This window comes from Gopherus flavomarginatus, chromosome 19 (assembly GCF_025201925.1).
Source record: "Gopherus flavomarginatus isolate rGopFla2 chromosome 19, rGopFla2.mat.asm, whole genome shotgun sequence".
NCBI classification, from domain to species: domain Eukaryota; kingdom Metazoa; phylum Chordata; order Testudines; family Testudinidae; genus Gopherus; species Gopherus flavomarginatus.
The window spans coordinates 4,081,776-4,100,341 of record NC_066635.1 but is presented as its reverse complement, the minus strand read 5'-3'; the positions used below and the strand labels follow the sequence as shown (position 1 = coordinate 4,100,341).

At 51.0% G+C, this 18,566-nt stretch overlaps 1 protein-coding gene across 2 annotated transcripts; it reads right to left on the bottom strand.

Moving 5' to 3' along the window:
* Window positions 1-2,239: 2,239 nt before the first annotated feature.
* On the bottom strand, window positions 2,240-18,255 carry LOC127037339 (E3 ubiquitin-protein ligase TRIM39-like). 2 transcript variants are annotated; one of them, XM_050928941.1, is made up of 6 exons: window positions 17,791-18,255; window positions 15,895-15,990; window positions 11,180-11,410; window positions 9,040-9,062; window positions 7,796-7,908; window positions 2,240-3,492 (listed from the first exon to the last, which is right to left on the bottom strand). In XM_050928941.1, exons 1-6 carry the CDS (start codon window positions 18,214-18,216, stop codon window positions 2,921-2,923), a joined length of 1,461 nt encoding a protein of 486 aa, XP_050784898.1. In that variant the 5' UTR covers window positions 18,217-18,255; the 3' UTR covers window positions 2,240-2,920. The 2 variants fall into 2 exon arrangements, with proteins under 2 accessions (XP_050784898.1, XP_050784899.1); XM_050928942.1 differs by lacking the exon at window positions 15,895-15,990.
* Between the last annotated feature and the right edge of the window lie 311 nt (window positions 18,256-18,566).

Genomic DNA, 18,566 nt, shown 5'->3' with positions numbered 1-18,566 from the left:
GGGAGAGTGGTGGGTCAGGAGAGGAGGTGGAGTGGGGATGGGGCCTCTGGGAAGAGCAGAGGGGTGAAGCACCACCAGGGAAAAGAAAAACTCGGTGCCTATGGCTTCTCACCAACGTCTATTCCTGCTCTCGCTCCTGCGCTGTTCAGTTATCGGAGCCTGCGGGCAGTCATTATATTCTGGATCTGGGTCCAGGCAGCTGCGCATAACAAGAGCTGCTCGCTGCCCCCTGCCCCTGCCCCCGCCTCTCTGTTTGGGAAGCTCAGCCCTTAACAGCACAGCCCCCAGTACTGCCGTCCCTAGGGGCGCAAAGAGCTGCACTGCGTCACCTGGGCTACGTCAGCTGCAATGTTGTTGTGACATTTGTTTAGTCAGTTTTTCCAGCTTTTAAATGGTTCTTCCTAGGAAACATTCGGGCCCTAATATTTTTCACAGCGTGGCTTGGGGAATCTACTTCCACCACCGTATTCCATGCTTCAAAATATCCCATGGCAGGACTACAGCAGCTGTCCTTGGCGATTTTGGCTAGTGGCGAGGAGATGGGGGGGATGATTACTCACAAAGCACTAGGACTGCACACGGGGTGCAGGGGTGTGAACAGAGCGACGCACGGGGAGGCACTCCAACAGCGTCACACAGGCAGACATGCACCAGGCATGGTGGGGACACATGCTCTCTGGTTCCACCTCCACAAGTGGCTTGGGGATGTGTCCTGAGCCTCCCAGAACCCCGCCCTCTTGTCCAACCAGGGCAGGGGGCCGAAGCAAGGACCCAAGCACCAAAAGCTCCACTGCAAGGAGGCAGCATCCGACGGATCTTTCCCCAGAGCACAAGCAGGCAGTGGGTCCCCATTGCTCTGGAACAGTTCTCACGCAGCATGGCAAGCCATGGGAGGGCTGTGAACAGGCACTGGCCCATCAGCAGTTCCCTCTGCTCCGCAGGCCCCATCCCATTTCTGTGCAGACAGAGCCCAGTGGCCTGCAGGTTCCCATGGGGAGGGGAGAACCAGCATGGCCATCGGCTCAGGAGGCACCAAGAGAAGAGTCTCTCTGCCCCATGTCAAGAGACACATTCAGCATCATCCATTGGTGGGTGATGCTTCATAGAGCTTCAGAGCCCTTGATGGGACCCCCCTGAGCAAATGCGAATCTGGTGTGCTGGTCCTTTCCCTGATGACGTTTTTAGTGGCACTAGAGTTTCCAACCCCAGTTTGTCCTGAGGTTATTTCCTCAGGTCCTCTCCGGGTTTCTCCACTGCCTCTCGTGACCAGCCAACTATCAGCTCCACTAAATGGTCTCATCATTTTGGGAGTTTTCTCCCACTTGTTATCTGGCCTGATCCGAACTGTCTGCAGAGCATCCTTGCAGCCAGGCAAATGACACAGAACTGGAGATTCAAGAGCTGTGGGCTGCGAACGCCATCGGTTCCTTAGCAAAATATTGTTCTGCTGCAAACCACTCGAGAAGCTCAGCTCCATCAACTCTACTCTCGTGAACGGAAATTCAGGGCACTCCGGGCTCGAGTGCATTCCCAGAGGTCACTGTGTTTGAACAGGACTGTGAAGAGTTAAGTTAGCTGACATGATGCCGACTGCAACACGGGTCACCACATCTTGACATCCCCTCGAGGCCTCACAAGACTCTGCAGTGGCACTGCCTCAGTTTCCCCCAATTGCATCACCAATATGTCCACCAGGGGGCTTCTATTTATGTCTAACAGGGCCCCCACACGTACACACACACACACACAGAGCGGTCTGATTTATTAATGACAAATTCAACAGATAAGACACAGAAGACTCTTCACTCACACTTCCCAGCCCCTCAGCTCCCCACCCCTCTTGCAGAACGCTAAAGGAGACACTAAGTTATACCCAGATTAGTTCTTTATTGACTTTGTGTATGGACAAATCACTGTTAAATTGGCAGCTACACAGCGTGTGCTATACGGTGCACAACACCCGCTCCCTGGATTTCATCATAAGGAATTAGCGTGTAAGTAACATCTCTAATAGGTCATTTCCATCTCTCATGTCACACGTGGCTAAAATCACTCATCTGTGGGTCACCGCGGGGAGACTAAACTCTCACACCCCACTTGCCAGCCACCAAACCCCAACCTTTCCCCCATAAAGTGCTTTCCCAGGTGCGGCCGAGCTAATGAGGACTCTGGCTAGGAGGGTATTAATTTTTCAGTAACGTTAAGCTGCGTGTAACATCTTTGTCATTGCGGACGTCCATGTGCTGTGCTCTCCCCTGATACGGCAACTCTGCCCCCACGCGCCTGCTCTTCCATCCCTGCCCCCAACAGGTACCCAGCTCCTTCACCCCGCTCTGCTCAGAGCTCAGAACAAGAGTGAAACTGACCCGTTCTGAAGGGCTGGGACAGTAGCTCTTCAGAGCTGGTTATTTACACTCCTACCTCTACCCATCTGCCCCGGCGCTGGGCTGATGGAAGGGATAAAGGGGCAGCATCGACACCTATGAGAACATGACCTATGAAGGAAGGCTGAAAGAATTGGGATTCTTTAGTTTGGAAAAGAGAAGACTGAGAGGGGACATGATAGCAGTTTTCAGGTATCTAAAAGGGTGTCACCAGGAGGAGGGAGAAAGCTTGTTCACCTTAGCCTCTAAGGATAGAACAAGAAGCAATGGGCTTAAACTGCAGCAAGGGAGATTTAGGTTGGACATTAGGAAAAAGTTCCTAACTGTCAGGGTAGTTAAACACTGGAATAAACTGCCTAGGGAGGTTGTGGAATCTCCATCTCTGGAGATATTTAAGAGTAGGTTAGAGAAATGTCTATCAGGGATGGTCTAGACAGTAGTTGGTCCTGCCATGAGGGCAGGGGACTGGACTCAATGACCTCTTGAGGTCCCTTCTAGTCCTAGAGTCTATGAAAAAACCTCCTGCAGACAGACAGTTACAGAAGGATGCACCCACTCCCTTCTGTGTCCCTGACCCAGGAGATCACCAGCGGCTCGGCATTTTTGCCACCCGCGGAGGCACCAGGAAAGAAGAGAGGCCGGAGAGGCCCAGAGAACTGGTCAGTGAATGTGTAGATGTGGTCTCGATCGGTCACATTGTAAAATGTGATGTCTCCAGCCTCGTAGTCCAGGAAAATCCCAACCCGCCTGGGTCTCACACTCAGGTGAAGTGAGGTCAGAGGGGAGGTGAGGGCCTCGTATTTACCTCCGCTCTGCAACCGCAGCACCCAGTAGCCATTTTGAGGGGACAGGACAACAGTCCCCTTCCTGCTGGCAGACTCCCTGCAAAGCCCCAGGCCCCACTCTGTCTTGTCTCCCACCTGCACTTCCCAGTAGCGCCTCCCCGTGCTGAAGGCCTGAACCCCCAGGACCAGTGGGGAGGCGTTAAATCTCTTGGGGTTGTCAAACAGAGACAGGCTCAGTTTCTTGCCGCCCCGTCTCACGCTCTTCCGGTCGTCGGACAGGATGAGTTCGAGGTGCGCCGTCTCTGGATCCAGCGTCACGTCCTCTGGAGGGAGAGCGAGGAAAAGAAAAGATAGGTGGATGGACAAACAGATTAGGGGAAGGACGTCATGCTGGGAGAAGAGGCACAGGCAAAGGGACAGAGAAGGGAGGGCAGTAACCGGGCACGCCCAGGGACAGCCAGTGTTGGGAGCGGGTGTGAACAATGGGATATTCAATTGTTATGTATCAGCAGGGGGGGCTATTTTCTCCTCCATTGTGATTATGGAGGCAATTTTGCTTCCTGGTTCAGAGGAGCTCGGCTCTCCCCTGGAAGGATGAGGTGCCAGAGGAGGAGACACCATTTAACACCAGATGGTACTGCACCATTGTTGGCTCAACCCGGCAGTATTTGACCCAGTGCAGATCTTGCTGGCTCAAAGGCGGGAATGAACCGTATGATGCAGATGGGGAAACTGAGGCACAGAAGAGTTAAGTGGCTTGCCCAGTGAGTCAGTGGGTGAGCTGGGAACAGACTAAGGGGAACAGTGGTAATGGCGGCTGGTGGGAGTCTACAAACAGCGCGTGAACATTCCAGATTGCAGGGTGATTGGGCCACGTTCAAAGCCCCTGTTATTGGCTGCTTGTGCAAAGGGATTTTTGCCTGCATGAATATTTGGAGAACGGTGGCTCTTTGGGCAGGGGCCCAGACTTGCATGCGGACCAGGTGATACTACGGTGGGCACAATGGTACGGTGGGCTGCTACGTTAGACTGTACCTCTGGATTGTCAGCTCTTCAGGGAAGGGACTGTCTTTTGTTCTGTGTTAGTACAGCACCCAGCACGCTGGAGAGCTGGTCCGGACTGCGGCTGCTCGGTGCTACCACAATGCAGATCATCACCGTCATCATCACCCCCACAATCATCATCTTTTTAAAAAACCTGGCATCCAGTCAAAGAGCAGAAATAACACCATGGGCCTTAGATGCCAACCATGCTTCACTACAAATGACACTCCGGGACTTAGCTTTCTGGGTCAAAGTTAACGAGTCTCACAATGATGAAGGTACCAAACGAAGCTCAATAGGTGAACTACAGCACATGATATCGGAACTCGACCTCCCTTTCGAGTTAAAGTGCGGACGCAGAAGTTCCAGGACAAGGCAAAACTAAATGACATCCAGATTTTTAGTGCTGGGGAAATTACTAATGGATGGGAAGTCCCATGTCCAAATGTGGATTGAGATTTAGTTCATAAATTTAGGGGTAAAAAAGAAACGGGGTATTAAAAGTGAAGTGTACCAGTATGTAGATACATCGTGGAGTCAGTTTTATCAAATATAGACAGGTAGGTGCAAACGAAAACAGGAGTTGTAGGGACAGCACATGGTAGTCCAAAATTTGGAATTACTACAGCTAAAAGAATATCCAGTTTTGTAGCTGTCATGACAGCTGAACGTACAGCAATTATGCTAGCATTGAGCATAGGCATGGAAAAAAATCAGCGGGTGCTTGACACCCACTGGCAGCCAGCTCCCCCTCAGCACCTTCTATCTGCCGGCAGCCCCGTCAATCCACTCTTCCCCCTCCCTCCCAGCACCTACCGCTCACCGCCATCAGCTGTTCCGCGGCATGCGGGAGGCGCGGGGAGGGAGGGGGAGGAGTGGGGATGGGGTGTGCTCGGGAGAGGGGGCGGGACTGGGTGGGAAGAGGCAGGGTGGGGGTGGGGGCTTGGGAAAAGGGGTCGGGTGGAGGCAGGGCCTAAGGCGGAGCAGGGGCTTGAGCACCCCTGGGGCCAGAGGAAGCCGGCACCTAGACTCATAGACTTTAAGATCAGAAGGGACCATTATGATCTTCTAGTCTGACCTCCTGGACAACGCAGGCCACAGAATCTCATCCACCCACTCCTGTAACAAACCCCTAACTTATGTCTGAGCTATTGAATTCCTCAAATCGTAGTTTAAAGACCTCAAGGTGCAGAGAATCCTCCAGCAAGTGACCGGTGCCCCACGCTGCAGAGGAAGACGAAAACCTCCCAGGGCCTCTGCCAATCTGCCCTGGAGGAAAATTCCTTCCTGACCCCACATATGGTGACCAGCTAAACCCTGAGCAGGTGGGCAAGACTCACCAGCCACAGGAAAGAATTCTCTGTAGTAACTCAGATCCCCACCCCATCTAACATCCCATCACAGGCCACTGGACATATTTATCGCTAATAATCAAAGATCAATTAATTGCCAAAATTAGGCTATCCCATCGTACCATCCCCTCCATAAACTTATCAAGCTTAGTCTTAAAGCCAGATATGTCTTTTGCCCCCACTACTCCCCTTGGAAGGCTGTTCCAGAACTTCACTCCCCTGATGGTTAGAAACCTTCGTCTAATTTCAAGTCTAAACTTCCTAGTGTCCAGTTTATACCCATTTGTTCTTGTGTCCACATTGGTACTGAGCTTAAATAATTCCTCTCCTTTATCCCTCTGATATATTTATAGAGAGCAATCATATCTCCTGTGACACTGACTTAAAATTAGCCTCAGCGGTCATTTTTTCAGACTCAGTCTCAGGCCTTATGGTGATAGAAAAGGATGTCTCAGTTCACAGAAATGACGTAATCAATGAAATTATATTTCTAATAATGGAGCTAGTGCAGACAGGGATACATGTAGCATTAGCTTGGATCCCAGCGCGAATCGGGATAACAGGAAACAAAATGGTGGACAAAGCAGCTACAAATGCTGAAAGAAATAGAAATATTGACACAGGAAAACCCTTGAGCGAACAGGAATTCCAAAGCCTCGTACAGAAAAATGTGTAAGAGGAATGGCAAAAACAAATGAGATTAATGAAAAACGAGGAAGATTTTTGGAATTGTGCCCTAGAATTGAGGAGAACAACATCCTTCAGGGCCTGGATCGGGAAAGTGACGTGATTTTGTTAGCGTATTCACTGGGCATGACGGTTCACACTCAAAAATGTCGTGAATAAATAGACACAAAGACGAAGTCTGTGTGCTCTGGAAGGGGACGAAACAATGGATCCCCTTTTCAGGGCAGGTGAGGGCTTTGAGGAAGAGCGGGAAAAGCTTTCTGAGGAAGACAAACATCTTAACTTAATGTAACTTTTGTTTCTTTATTCAGTGAAAAGAGCAGAGAAATGGGGTTGTACTAGAAAGCCGCTGTTACACTATCTGAGGACACAGGGCAGAGTAAGAGGTCATAAATCACAAATTATAGCTGGTGGCGGCTATACACTATTCAGTCAAGTCTGCTTCACCAGTAAGAAAAAGAGAAAAAGAAAGAACAAGGGAGATGCTGCCAGAGAGTGAAGTATGACCTGTGAAGTATGGTTCAGGGATTCTATGTTTGTAAGGAACGGTGTCCCTAGCCTCTGTTCGTCAGAGGGTGGAGATGGACGGCAGGAGAGAGATCACTTGATCATTGCCTGTTAGGTTCACTCCCTCTGGGGCACCGGCCACTGTCGGAAGACAGGATACTGGACTGGATGGACCTTTGGTCTGATCCAGTATGGCCGTTCTTATGTTCTTATGCTAGGGACTTATGAAGGGCTGTTTGAATTATTTTGTGATTAAGGACTCTGAGGATGGCGTGAAATTATCTGATATCACATCAGCCCTGGGGAGGGTGCTATGAGCTGCACAGACTGTGTGCAGTGTTTAAGGGGCCTGTCAGAAGGAACAGGGCACAGTACCTGAAAAAGTGACTCTGGCCATGGTGGGGTGCTCAGTAAGCAGCCCCACACGCACACACACTACATGGATCCTATAGATACCTAGAAACGCTTAATCTGGTTTTGTTGCTACATCAAAATATGTGAAACTGTTTTAACAGAGTTCACACACAAACTGGCACCCACTGAACTAAACTGCTTTGAAAACACGAGAAAGTTGCACTGGTTTAGCTAAAGATGCAACTTTAACTCAATCTCGTTAAACAAGTGCCCAAGGCCCCGAGGATCTTCTGATTTCACTTCAAACCTGGCTTGTTTCGGTTTCGCATAAAGCCACTGGAAATTGGTTTAAGACAACCAAAAACACTCCTCCCCCTCAACTCTGAAATGAGTGTCCGCACAGGAGGTTGCACCACTTTCACTCAACTGGTTTAAAACCAATTTCAGTTAAACCGGTGCAACTTTCCTCTTGTAGCCAAGCCCTTGGTTAAAGTGGTGCATGCCTCAGTGTGAATGGGAATCCGACCTGGAAATTATTATTACTACTTCGTGTGGATGTTGCTGAAACACCTAGGAGCCCCAGTCCGGGACCAGGACCCCCTTGCACTAGGCCAAAGCACTCACACACCCCATCAGCTCACAGTTCAGGAGCAAAGTGTTGTCGCCACCTGCTCCTCTTTACCTTTGAATTTCTTCAGCATGTTCCTCATGCCCAGACAGTGCTCTGGGATGCTGTAATTCTCTTTCAGTGCCACGGAGCAAGCCTCTGGAGCCTGAAATGTCACAGCTTCACACCTGGAAAGAAGACATTCCAGCAGGTCAGCACCGAGCCCCCGGCCAATCACCGGCTATGCCTGCAGCTGGGCGAGCAGAGCAGCCAATCCCCTGCAAGGAGCCGGTTGCATTGTGAAACATCTGTGTGTGGATTGTCTCCGCGCCCACTTAGGGTTCACTTTCCAGGGATATCCCAGCCAATGGCCCTGAGCCTGAGGCCCACAGCCATCCGCGGGAGTATCAAACCAGCATAAGGGGGGGCCTCCCGACGCATGGAGCTGGCTGCTCCCCTCCCCAAGGCTGGCATAGACCCTGATAGCGAACATGGCCAGAGCCTCCCTGTGCCCTGACAATCCCCAGCCACTGACAGCCCTTGGGGCCATTAGCCACTGACCCCTTGGGGCCTTCTGGGGTTGCACTGTGCACCCCTTGACTGGGGATGCCGATCACGGCCAATTACTTTACTAGCAGAGGTGTCCATTGACTATTAGGCTCATTTCAAATTCACAGTCATGCCCCAGAAATCTGAGTCCAAGAGCTGTGCTCTTCCAGTCAGGGAAGAGAGCTATACAGGGGACACGTGTCCAGTCACAGCAGCCTGAATTTTGAATGTAAATTGCACCCAATCAACTGCTCACAAAATAGCTTCAGGCCAAGGATTACGTGCAGTCATTGATCGGTAGCCACTCCCAGGCAGAGAGAGAGATGAAATTAATGTACTAATTAACTCATCAAGAAACATTCTCAGCTCTAATCAGAGCAATAACATCGTGCATTTCACAGCAACTCAATCCAGAGCAAACAATAAACGGGATATCATTCCTCAAGTGCAGCCACCTCTAGGGTGGGAGCTGGCAACCAACCAGCACGCAGCATGCTCCGCAGGAGTGGATGGGACTTGGGCTCAGGGGTACCAGGGTGAGCGGATTCCCTGCTCTTCATAAATGGGCCAGGAATTCTTTACTGTCCGTGCACCCAGACGGGACCTCTTCTGGTTAGTTCCCATCACTAGTGAGCTACATGAGACTCCTCCTTGGAAAAAAACAACGGTGGGGGGTGGAACCCGTGTTTGTAGGGAGACTGAGGGCTGCAAACGTGCTTAGCCCCTCAAGGTAACCACACCCGTTAATAGGAGCAAAATGAGGCACGTACCTGCTCAAGGTGCTTTTCGTGTCCTAAAAGGAGACAAAGAAAAATGTTGCACACTTTAGTCACTCCAGAACTGCAGGGGAGCCGGTCAGCGTCACTTGGTTCTAACCCTCATGAGCACAGAGAGGAAGGAGGGCTGTGGCCTAGCACCTGGGAGACTTGAGTGAAATTCCCTCCTCTGCCACAGGCTCCCATGTGAGCTTGGGCAAGTCATCTAGCTGCTCTGGGTCTCAGTTTCCCCTCTGTAAAATGGGGATAATAATGCTTCCCTGGTTTGGATGGGAGGCTAGATGCACTAAAGATTAAGAGGTGCTCAGCTGCTACGGTAACAGGACCCATGGAAGGACCCAACCTAGATACAATCTGCTCATTTCACAGCTCTGTATTCTCTCCCATCAGCTCAGAATGAAAGGTAATTCCGTACTGTGTCACTTCCTTCTCCCAGGACCCAGAGGTAGCTGTTAGCATCCACCTAGCATCCTTCACCTAAGGAATCTGTTGGGAAAGTGCTGGGATCACTGAGCTAGAGGCCACTCCTGTCCCACTCTTCTCAGGTCTCACTGGGGCACCGTTTGGGTTTAAAAGACAATGGCATTGATCTTTGCAGCTCACAGTCCACCCCATGGACCTGAGTGAAAGTGGTGGGGCAGTCATAGAATCATAGAATATCAGGACCAACCCCAAATAAATCATCCCAGCCAGGGCTTTGTCAAGCCGGGCCTTAAAAACCTCTAAGGAAGGAGATTCCACCACCTCCCTAGGGAACCCATTCCAGTGCTTCACCACCCTCCTAGTGAAATAGTGTTTCCTAAACTCCATCCTAGACCTTCACCACTGCAACTTGAGACCATTGCTCCTTGTTCTGTCATCTGCCACCACTGAGAACAGCCGAGTTCCATCCTCTATGGAAACCCCCTTCAGGTAGTTGAAGGCTGCGATTAAATCCCCCCACACACTTCTCTTCTGCAGACTAAACAAGCCCAGTTCCCTCAGCGTCACCTCGTAAGTCGTGCTCCAGCCCCTAATCATTTTAGTTGCCCTCCACTGGACTCTCTCCAATTTGTCCACATCCTTTCTGTAGTGGGGGGACCAAAACTGGATGCAATACTCCCAGTGTATCCGCACCAGTGCCGAATAGAGGGGAATAATCACATCCCTCGATCTGCTGGCAATGCTCCTACTAATGCAGCCCAAAATGCATTAGCCTTCTTGGCAACAAGGGCACACTGCTGACACATATCCAGCTTCTCGTCCACTGTAACCCCAGGTCCTTTTCTGCAGAACTGCTGCTTAGCCAGTCGATCCCCAGCCTGGAGCAGTGCATGGGATTCTTCCATCCTAAGTGCAGGACTCTGCACTTGTCCTTGTTGAACCTCATCAGATTTCTTTTGGCCCAATCCTCCAATGTGTCTAGGTCACAACATGGTAACAGCCCACCCTGCATGTTAGCTAACTCGGGTTAGATGTCACTTCCCCTCCTCTTGAAAGGTGCCCAGCTGAGCTAGTGGGGCGGGGGGGCAGGGAGCCACCAGAGAACGGAAACAAACTCGCACATTCACCTTAGGTGGCACAGTGCCTTGCTCTGGCACTGAGAAATCACAGCTCTTCTACTTCCTGAGGAAATAATGGACTGATCATGTCCAGCCCTACCTGGGGGGAAGGGGTGGCCAGGAGTCCTACCAGGCTCAGATGCAACCCTGGTGTTTTCCTGACTGCAGGGGCTACCCCTTCCTGTGGGCACTTCCCATCGTCAAAGGGGGCAGGGAGCAGTCATGGCCATGTCCTCCCACTGGCCAGCAGAGCAGGTTGGATGCACTGGGTGTAACGCATTGCATCCTCCTAAGGAGTGGGGCAGCGGTGCCCTCCCCCTGCACACCTGGAAGCACCAGCAGGAGCTGTGCTGTCCTGGAGAACCATCCCGCTTTGATGCTCCCTGGAGGCAGAGTGACTGCGCACCCCTCCACACCCCAGGCACAAGCTGGTGTTAGTAAAGCAGAGAACTGAATGAAGTGGGAAGAGTCAGACACACCCAGACTCCAGTGTCAGGAGATCTAACCGTAACTCCTGGACTCCAGTGTCCTGGAATCGAAGTCCATTTCCCTTCTGCCTGGCTAGAGAGAGGGGATTTCTGCCACCCACTCACCTTGAGCAACCCGTCTGCTGACTGCTGGAACTTCTCCCTTATCTCCAGGATCAGCTTGTCCAGAGAGGATCTCAGCTCTAAAAGTCTGGTTAGGTTTTCGTTGATTCTCTGCAGGATTATCTTCTCTTCCTGTTCCAGCTTCTGAAGAAGCAGCTTCTCCTCCTCAGCCAGCAGCTGGTGAAGCTTCCCAAATTCAATCACAATCCTCTCCCTCTTTTTTTTAACTATCTCCTTCGGAAAGAAAAATACACAGGAACAAGAAGAGGACGTATCAACAGCATGGATTAAAATCATAAACCACTGGAGTAACTGAGAGGATATACAAAATCCCAGTGCATCTTAAACAGGAGGCATTTACTTAACAAAACAACTCAAGAAAAAACAATATGTTTCCACACAGCTTGAGCTCCAACTTCATCTCTCCTGTATACCAGGGATGAGACCCTAGCTGGAACTGTCTGCAGCACAGAGATATCTAGTGGCTTAATAATGTACTGGCAGTAAACATCATCACAACTTTCAGAGATACAGTAACTCCTCTCTTAACGTTGTAGTTATGTTCCTGAAAAATGCTACTTTAAGCGAAATGATGTCAAGCGAATCCAATTTCCCCACAAGAATTAATGTAAATGAGGGGGTTAGGTTCCAGGGGAAAAATTTTTTGCCAGACAAGAGACTATATTTTATATATATACACACAGTATAAGTTTTAAACAAATAATTTAATATTGTACACAGCAATGATGATTGTGAAGCTTGAGATGGTGAAGTCAGAGGGTGGGATATTTCCCAGGGAATGCCTTTCTGCTAAATGATGAACTAGCAATTGGCTGAGCCCTCAAGGGTTAATGTGTTGTTAATGTAGCCTCACACTCTACAAGGCAGCACAAATGGAGGGAGGGGAGTCAGCATGGCAGAGAGAGACAGAGACACCCACCATGTCTGAGAGAGAGAGAGAGATGTGCATTGCCCCTTTAAATACGCTGACCCATTCTAAGTACACAGCCTTTTGAAGTAGATCAGCAAGTTGAGACAGCAGCTGCTGCCAGCAAGCTCCCTCTGTCCTGAGCCATGTCTTGTCCCACACTGCTCTATGGAGATGGGGTAAGTGGGGGGGCAGGAACACGGGGAGGGGGACACCCTGACATTAGCACAGCAGGCAAGAGGCTCCCGGGAGCAGCTCCGAGGCAGAGGGCAGGAGCAGCACACGGCAGTGTGGGGAGGGACAGCTGAACTGCTGGCAATTGATAGCCTGCTGGGAGGCTGCCGCACAAGGAACTTAGGGGAGTGGGGAGCTGATGGGGGGCTGCAGGTCTACCCTGGTTCCAAGCCCCCACCAGCTAGCTCCAACGGGCTGCTCTTCCTGCAAGCAGTGGACAAAGCAGGTGGCTGCCAAATGCCCTTTAAACGAGCATGTTCTCTAATTGATCAGCAACGTAACAACGAAACAACGTTAACCAGGAGGACTTCAAGTGAGCAGTTACTGTACAAACTTCAGAGTGTATATGTCCACCACCAAGGCCTACGCTCATCAATCCGATTAGAACTCTCTGATAAAACACCATCATTTCTTCTTGTTGCCTATTCTGCTTCAGTCTTCACACAAAAAATAACATGTGACCAGTCGACTAGGAAAGTTATCGCAGACAATAAGGGGAAAGGGGCACACATCGAGGTAAGTAAAGAAAATATCAGAGATCTTCTGAGTAAGTTAAATGAGTACAAGTCAGCGGGGCCAGATGCTATTCACCCCAGGGTGCCGAAGCAACTAGCTGAAGAAATCTCGGAGCCATTTGCAAAGTCATGGATGACAGGAGAGGTCTCGGAAGACTGGAGAAGGGCTAATGTGGTGCCCATCTTTCAAAAGTGGGGAAAGGAGGAGCTGGGGAATCATAGACCAGGCAGCCTGAACTTCATACTTGTGAAGCTACTTTAGACACACACAACAAATCCGCATCGTGGCAGGGGTTAGACTAGTTCAGGGGTAGGCAACCTATGGCACGGGTGCCGAAGGCAGCAAGCAAGCTGATTTTCAGTGGCACTCACACTGCCTGGGTCCTGGCCACTGGTACAGTGGGGCTCTGCATTTTAATTTAGTTTTAAATGAAGCTTCTTAAACATTTTAAAAACCTTATTTACTTTACATACAACACTAGTTTATTTATATATTGTAGACTTATAGAAAGAGACCTTCTAAAAACAGTAAAATGTCTTACTGGCGTGTGAAACCTTAAACCAGAGTGACTAAATGAAGACTCAACTGACCCCTGGACCAGACAATTCAGTGCAACTGGAGAGGGAATTATTACACCGTGTTTAAATACAATGGCCTCTAGCTGGCAGCAGAGCCTAAGGAATAGGTCGGGCTGCTCTGTTCAGCCCAGCGCAGTGATTGCATCCCAGAGGCCACTGGCCATCACACTAGGCCTTCTTCAAATAGCTGCTGGGCCGGGGCCGAGCAGCCCATCTGTGCAGGCTCAGGAACACCGTATCGAGCCCCTGCGCCTTTCGCTGCTCAGCCCCTGGCGCATGTCTAGCGCTGGTTAGCGATGCCCTACTCCTGATCCCACCTAATGACTGCCCGGTGGCCCGTGTGAGAGGAGCTGGGGTCCCAGGTCCTGCCGCTCAGCAACTGCTGCCAACACCTGGTTCTCCCTGGACTGGACCCTTCTTGGCAGCCGCGGAAGGAGGAGCAAGGCCTGAAGCGTGATCTCCTTGCACTCAGACTGAAACAAGAGGCGAGATCTCAGCCCAGGGGGAGCTGGGTGGCCCTGCTTACCTAAGCCGCTCTGCAAGCTCTCCCCCAGTCCCAGCCCCAGACCCAACCCCGGAGGGGATCCCCCAGTACAGGGGGCAGCTGGCGGGGAGAAGTTTGCACTGCCACTGTCCCAGCACATCTGCTCCCCAGGCAGCTGAGTCAGACCCGCAGCATCACAGCTCATGGGCCTCATGACAGCTGGTGTTTTCCCAGATGCCAGAGCCAAGGGCTGCAGGAGAAGCTCTGCTTTCAGTTTCACTCAGAAGCACCTTTCTGGCCCTCATGGGTGCAGAGAAAAGCTTGAAAATCTGAAATGAGGTCACCCCGGGAACATGGGTAGTGCCAGATTGGCTCAGAGCCCAGTGTCCTGTCTGCAACAGTGGCCAGGACCAGACCTTTCAGAGGAAGCTGTAAGGACCCACTTGGCTGTAGCAAATGGGGACAACCTACCCCTCACTTAGGGTAGCACCCTGGTCTCTAACAGAGACTGGTTCAAACCCCGATACGTCAGGTTCAATATCCTGCGTTAATTATGACCCTAAAGGCTCGAAGACCAGAAGGCAAATAAAAAGAACCCTTCCAATTTCATTATTCTAATGTCATGATTTTTAAGCCTCTCTCAGGCCTTCTATGGGCCTGCCTCATGAGTTGTGGGTGCTCAGGGTGCTTTCACATGCACTAATCTGCATGGAATATGAATTGGAAAAAAAAATAATTCTCATGTACAAATCCACGGCATGCCAGGGCTGCTGTGTTGTGCCCCTGGAGGAGAGATTTCCTAACCCTTGACTCAAACAAGGCACAGTCACAGGGCAGAAAGACACATCATGTTTCATAACACTCTCCTCAGCCTTTACGTCCTCACATCTGTGCCAACACTGCAACCAAGGGATATTGTTATCTCGAGGATCACATGCTGTAAACAAGCCGATTCATAGAATCCCAGGCCAGAAGGGATCATTGTGATCATTCTAGTCTGACCTCCTGTATGACACTTGCCACAGAACTGCCCCACAATCATTCCTAGAGCAGAGCTTTTTGAAAAACATCCCACCTTGATTTAAAAATTGCCAGTGATGGAGAATCCTTGGTAAATTGTTCCAGTGGTTAATTACCATCACTTCAAAAATTGTGGCTTTTTTCCACTCTGAATGGGTCTAGCTTCAACTTCTAGCCACTGGATCATGTTTCTCTGACAGCCTGCAAAGCCCAATATCAAATATTTGTCCCTCGTGTAAGTATTTATAGACTGTGATCGAGTCAGCCCTTAACCATCTCTTTGTTAAGCTAAATAGATTTATTTCACTAATAACCCGCCAGGTTACTGGGTGAAATTCTCTGCCTCCTGTGCTACAGGAGGTCAGGCTAGATGGTATCTTCTGACCCCAAATCCGTAAAAAGTGAGAGATCTTTGAAAGTCACATTTCTTTGTTATTGCTGATGCTCCTTGTTTATTCTTTGCATCTGGCTCCTGCTCTGTATAATCAAACGATTCAGTTTCACTTTCCGGCTTTCCCCCAGGCAGGGAGAATAGCCATTAGTGTAAAATACAGCACATTGTGCTGCCAACTCTCATGACATTTATCATGATTACTGGTATTATTCTTAAAGCCCAACCTTAAAGAAAAATAAGGATAGCCCTCTATTGTTCTCCAGTTCAGTTACTTGGTGAATTTCCTAGTACTTTTTGCCTAGTCACTCTGACTGTTTTCCCTGGTATAGTCAGTTTCCTTTGTTTCTGTGGGTCTCTCATGGCAACGGGGGGGATTTTTTATACACAAATGTTATGAATTTTAAAAAAATTGGCCAAGGAGCAGATGTGGTACCTGAAACTGTTGTTAATTTGTAAAGTAATTTATCTTTTTTTAAATAACTATATTTGAGGTTGACAGTGTTCTCTCAAATGTGGCATCGATGTCAGAAGTGCCCTTTTTACTACAGGAACCCAAACACCTGCCTTGCATTCCTGGGTTTTTGTCCTCTCCACCATTTCATGTTTCTTAATTTCATCCACCTCTTTCAACAAGCGTTCCAGGGATTTCTGGAGTTTGATCTGACAAGAAAAATAAATCCAGTCAATCCTCCTTAAGTGTTGACCCATCTCTGCTTGACTTGATCTCAGCTATTTGCATTTCCTATCAAACCGGTTAAAAACTGCACTCCAGTGGCTGATGGGGGCACTGTTTCAGGAACCTGTTTCAGGGATTGGCAAGGAGACAGTTAACATTCTAACAGCTGATCCATCCCTACTGCCCAGACAATCCCTCCATTGAGATCAGGCAGCTGTGATCTTTCCTCAGCTCAAGGAGTATTAACTGTCTCCCTGCCCATCCCTGAACAGGCTTCTATACAACTCAGTCACAGGGGCTGAGATTCTTCATTATTCGCAGCAGTTTAATGCCTTCCCATTACAGGTGCGTTCCAGGAGCAATCTGTGCAGAAAGGGGCCTGTCGTTTCCTGGACCCCAAGTTGCCCCTGCATGTCTTTGCACGCCCCATTCCTGCATTTCCACGTGTGCACAAAAACACGCACATTGGATTTATGTGAGCAAAATTAGTGACTGATTAACAATCCAGATTGTGGTCCCGGCTCCTGCTGCTCTGTGGCTCTCTGGCAGCACCAAGCAGATGAAAAGCTGGTTTCACTGGCTGCCTTGGCATTGCCCTCGCATAAGGGGAATCCCTGTGTGGCAAAGGTGTTACAGCTCTACACTCCTTCGGCCTGGCCTGCAGTGTAGGGGGCATGAATGGAGAGGAGGGAATATTCAAGGCACCTCTGCGCTCCAGTTAGTCCCTGCTGCCAGAACGACCCTAGGAGCCCAGATCAATCCCCAGCCCCAGAATCCAGAGGCTGTCAAGGTGGGGAGCAGCCACCTTTGCCCTCCCTCCTCACGTCTGGAGAATCCCTCTTCCTGCTCAGAATCTGGGCTGCTGTTTCTCCAGGCTCTGGCTAGAGCAGGTGACTGGGAGTGAAGTGGTTAAGACAGTTATCCCCAAACTTTTTACCTTGCTCCCCCCTTACCCATGTCCACGCTCTCCCCACTCCCTCCAAATTTGGCGCCGGGAGCGGGCCTGCGGCTCCGGGAGTGGGGGACACAGATAGGGGCAAGGGGGCTGAGGCTGGGGCCATGCCTAGAGTTGGGGGCGGGGCTGGGAGCAGAGCCTTGCCTGAGGGCTGAGGCTGGCAGCCAGGGCACCGGGTGCGGGGCTGGCAGCTGCGACCGGCACCGGGGTTGGGGTCAGGAGTAGGGCTGGGTGGCACTCCCTCCCTGCCCCCTTGAGGGCTGGGCTGGCCCCAGCTGTGCCCCCCTGGGGAAGCACTCCCCCCCCAGATTGGGGACTTCTGGGTTACAGGGAGCAGGATGGCTCAGGGGAACTGTGGAATAAGAAAGGGGGGTCCAGCCCCGGGTGGTTGTGCCCAAATCCTGTTGCCATCTGCTGGCCGCTCTGTGGCCTGCATGGAATGAGTTGCGGGGTCTCAGCCCAGCCCGAGGGAGGCAGAGGTTCACCTCTCCAAACCACCATCACAGCTGGCACCGAATGGGCAGGCTCAGTCAGCAGAGAGTGAATGGGCCATGGGAACTGAATCGTCTTCCCCCTACCCACCGTCCCATAAGACTGAGTCAAGGTTGGGTGGGGGGTGTCCCCAGAATGCCACACCCCCTTTCCCCTAGCCACTCCCCTTCACTGGGAGATGGAGGGGCGTGTAGGGGAAGCTGTAAATAAAGAGCTCTTCCAGCACAGCTCGGGCTGTCAATCTTGGTTGGCCGTATCCCATGACATAAGCTTTAAGTCCTCGAGACTCCAGGACCGCCCTGGAGGGTTGGCGACCCTAAGCCCAGCTCCCCTCTACCTTGTACACCTGGGCCGCCTCCTCAATGGGGTAGACAGTGTGAGGCCGGTGTTCCAGGGACTCGCGACACACCACACAAATGGCCTCCCCGTCCTCTTCACAGAAGAGCTTGAGTTTCTCCTCATGTTTCCTGCAGAGCGCCTCTGGCTGCCTCTTGGCCGGCGGCAGCCCCAGCTGCTTGATGGTCTCCACGATATTGGCCAGCTGTCTGTTGGGCCTGATGTTGCTCTTGCAAAAGGCCGCCCGGCACTGAGGACAGGACATGGGCCCTCTGGCCCCGAACCCCTTGTCCTGGCAGTAGGTCGTGATGCATGCCCTGCAGAAGTTGTGCCCACAGTCTATGCTCACGGGGTCACTCATGTACTCCAGGCAGATGGAGCAAATTGCCTCCTCCTGCAGCTTCTCCAGCGGGTTCACGAAGGCCATGGTAGCAGCTGCTGTGTGGCAGTTTCCGGGTCACTTTCACTTTCCCACTGCACAAGGGAGGAGTCACATTACTGGTGCAGGCGGGACTATGCTAATATCGTGAGCTAGCTCCAACCCTGGGGGAGCTGTTACAGCTCACTCTAACGGCCAGCAGTGCTCAGATCAGAGACCTGGCCAGCCAGGGCATTCCTTAGAGCAGCTTGGCTGTCAGTGCCACAAAACTGCACTCAGAGAGCTCAGAGCCGGGATCACGGTGCCTGGAAGGAGGATGCTGCCTCAAGGCAGATGTGTGGCTGATTCCAATGACCCGGACAAACAGGAAAATTCCTTTTGCCCTGAGGGAGGCTTTT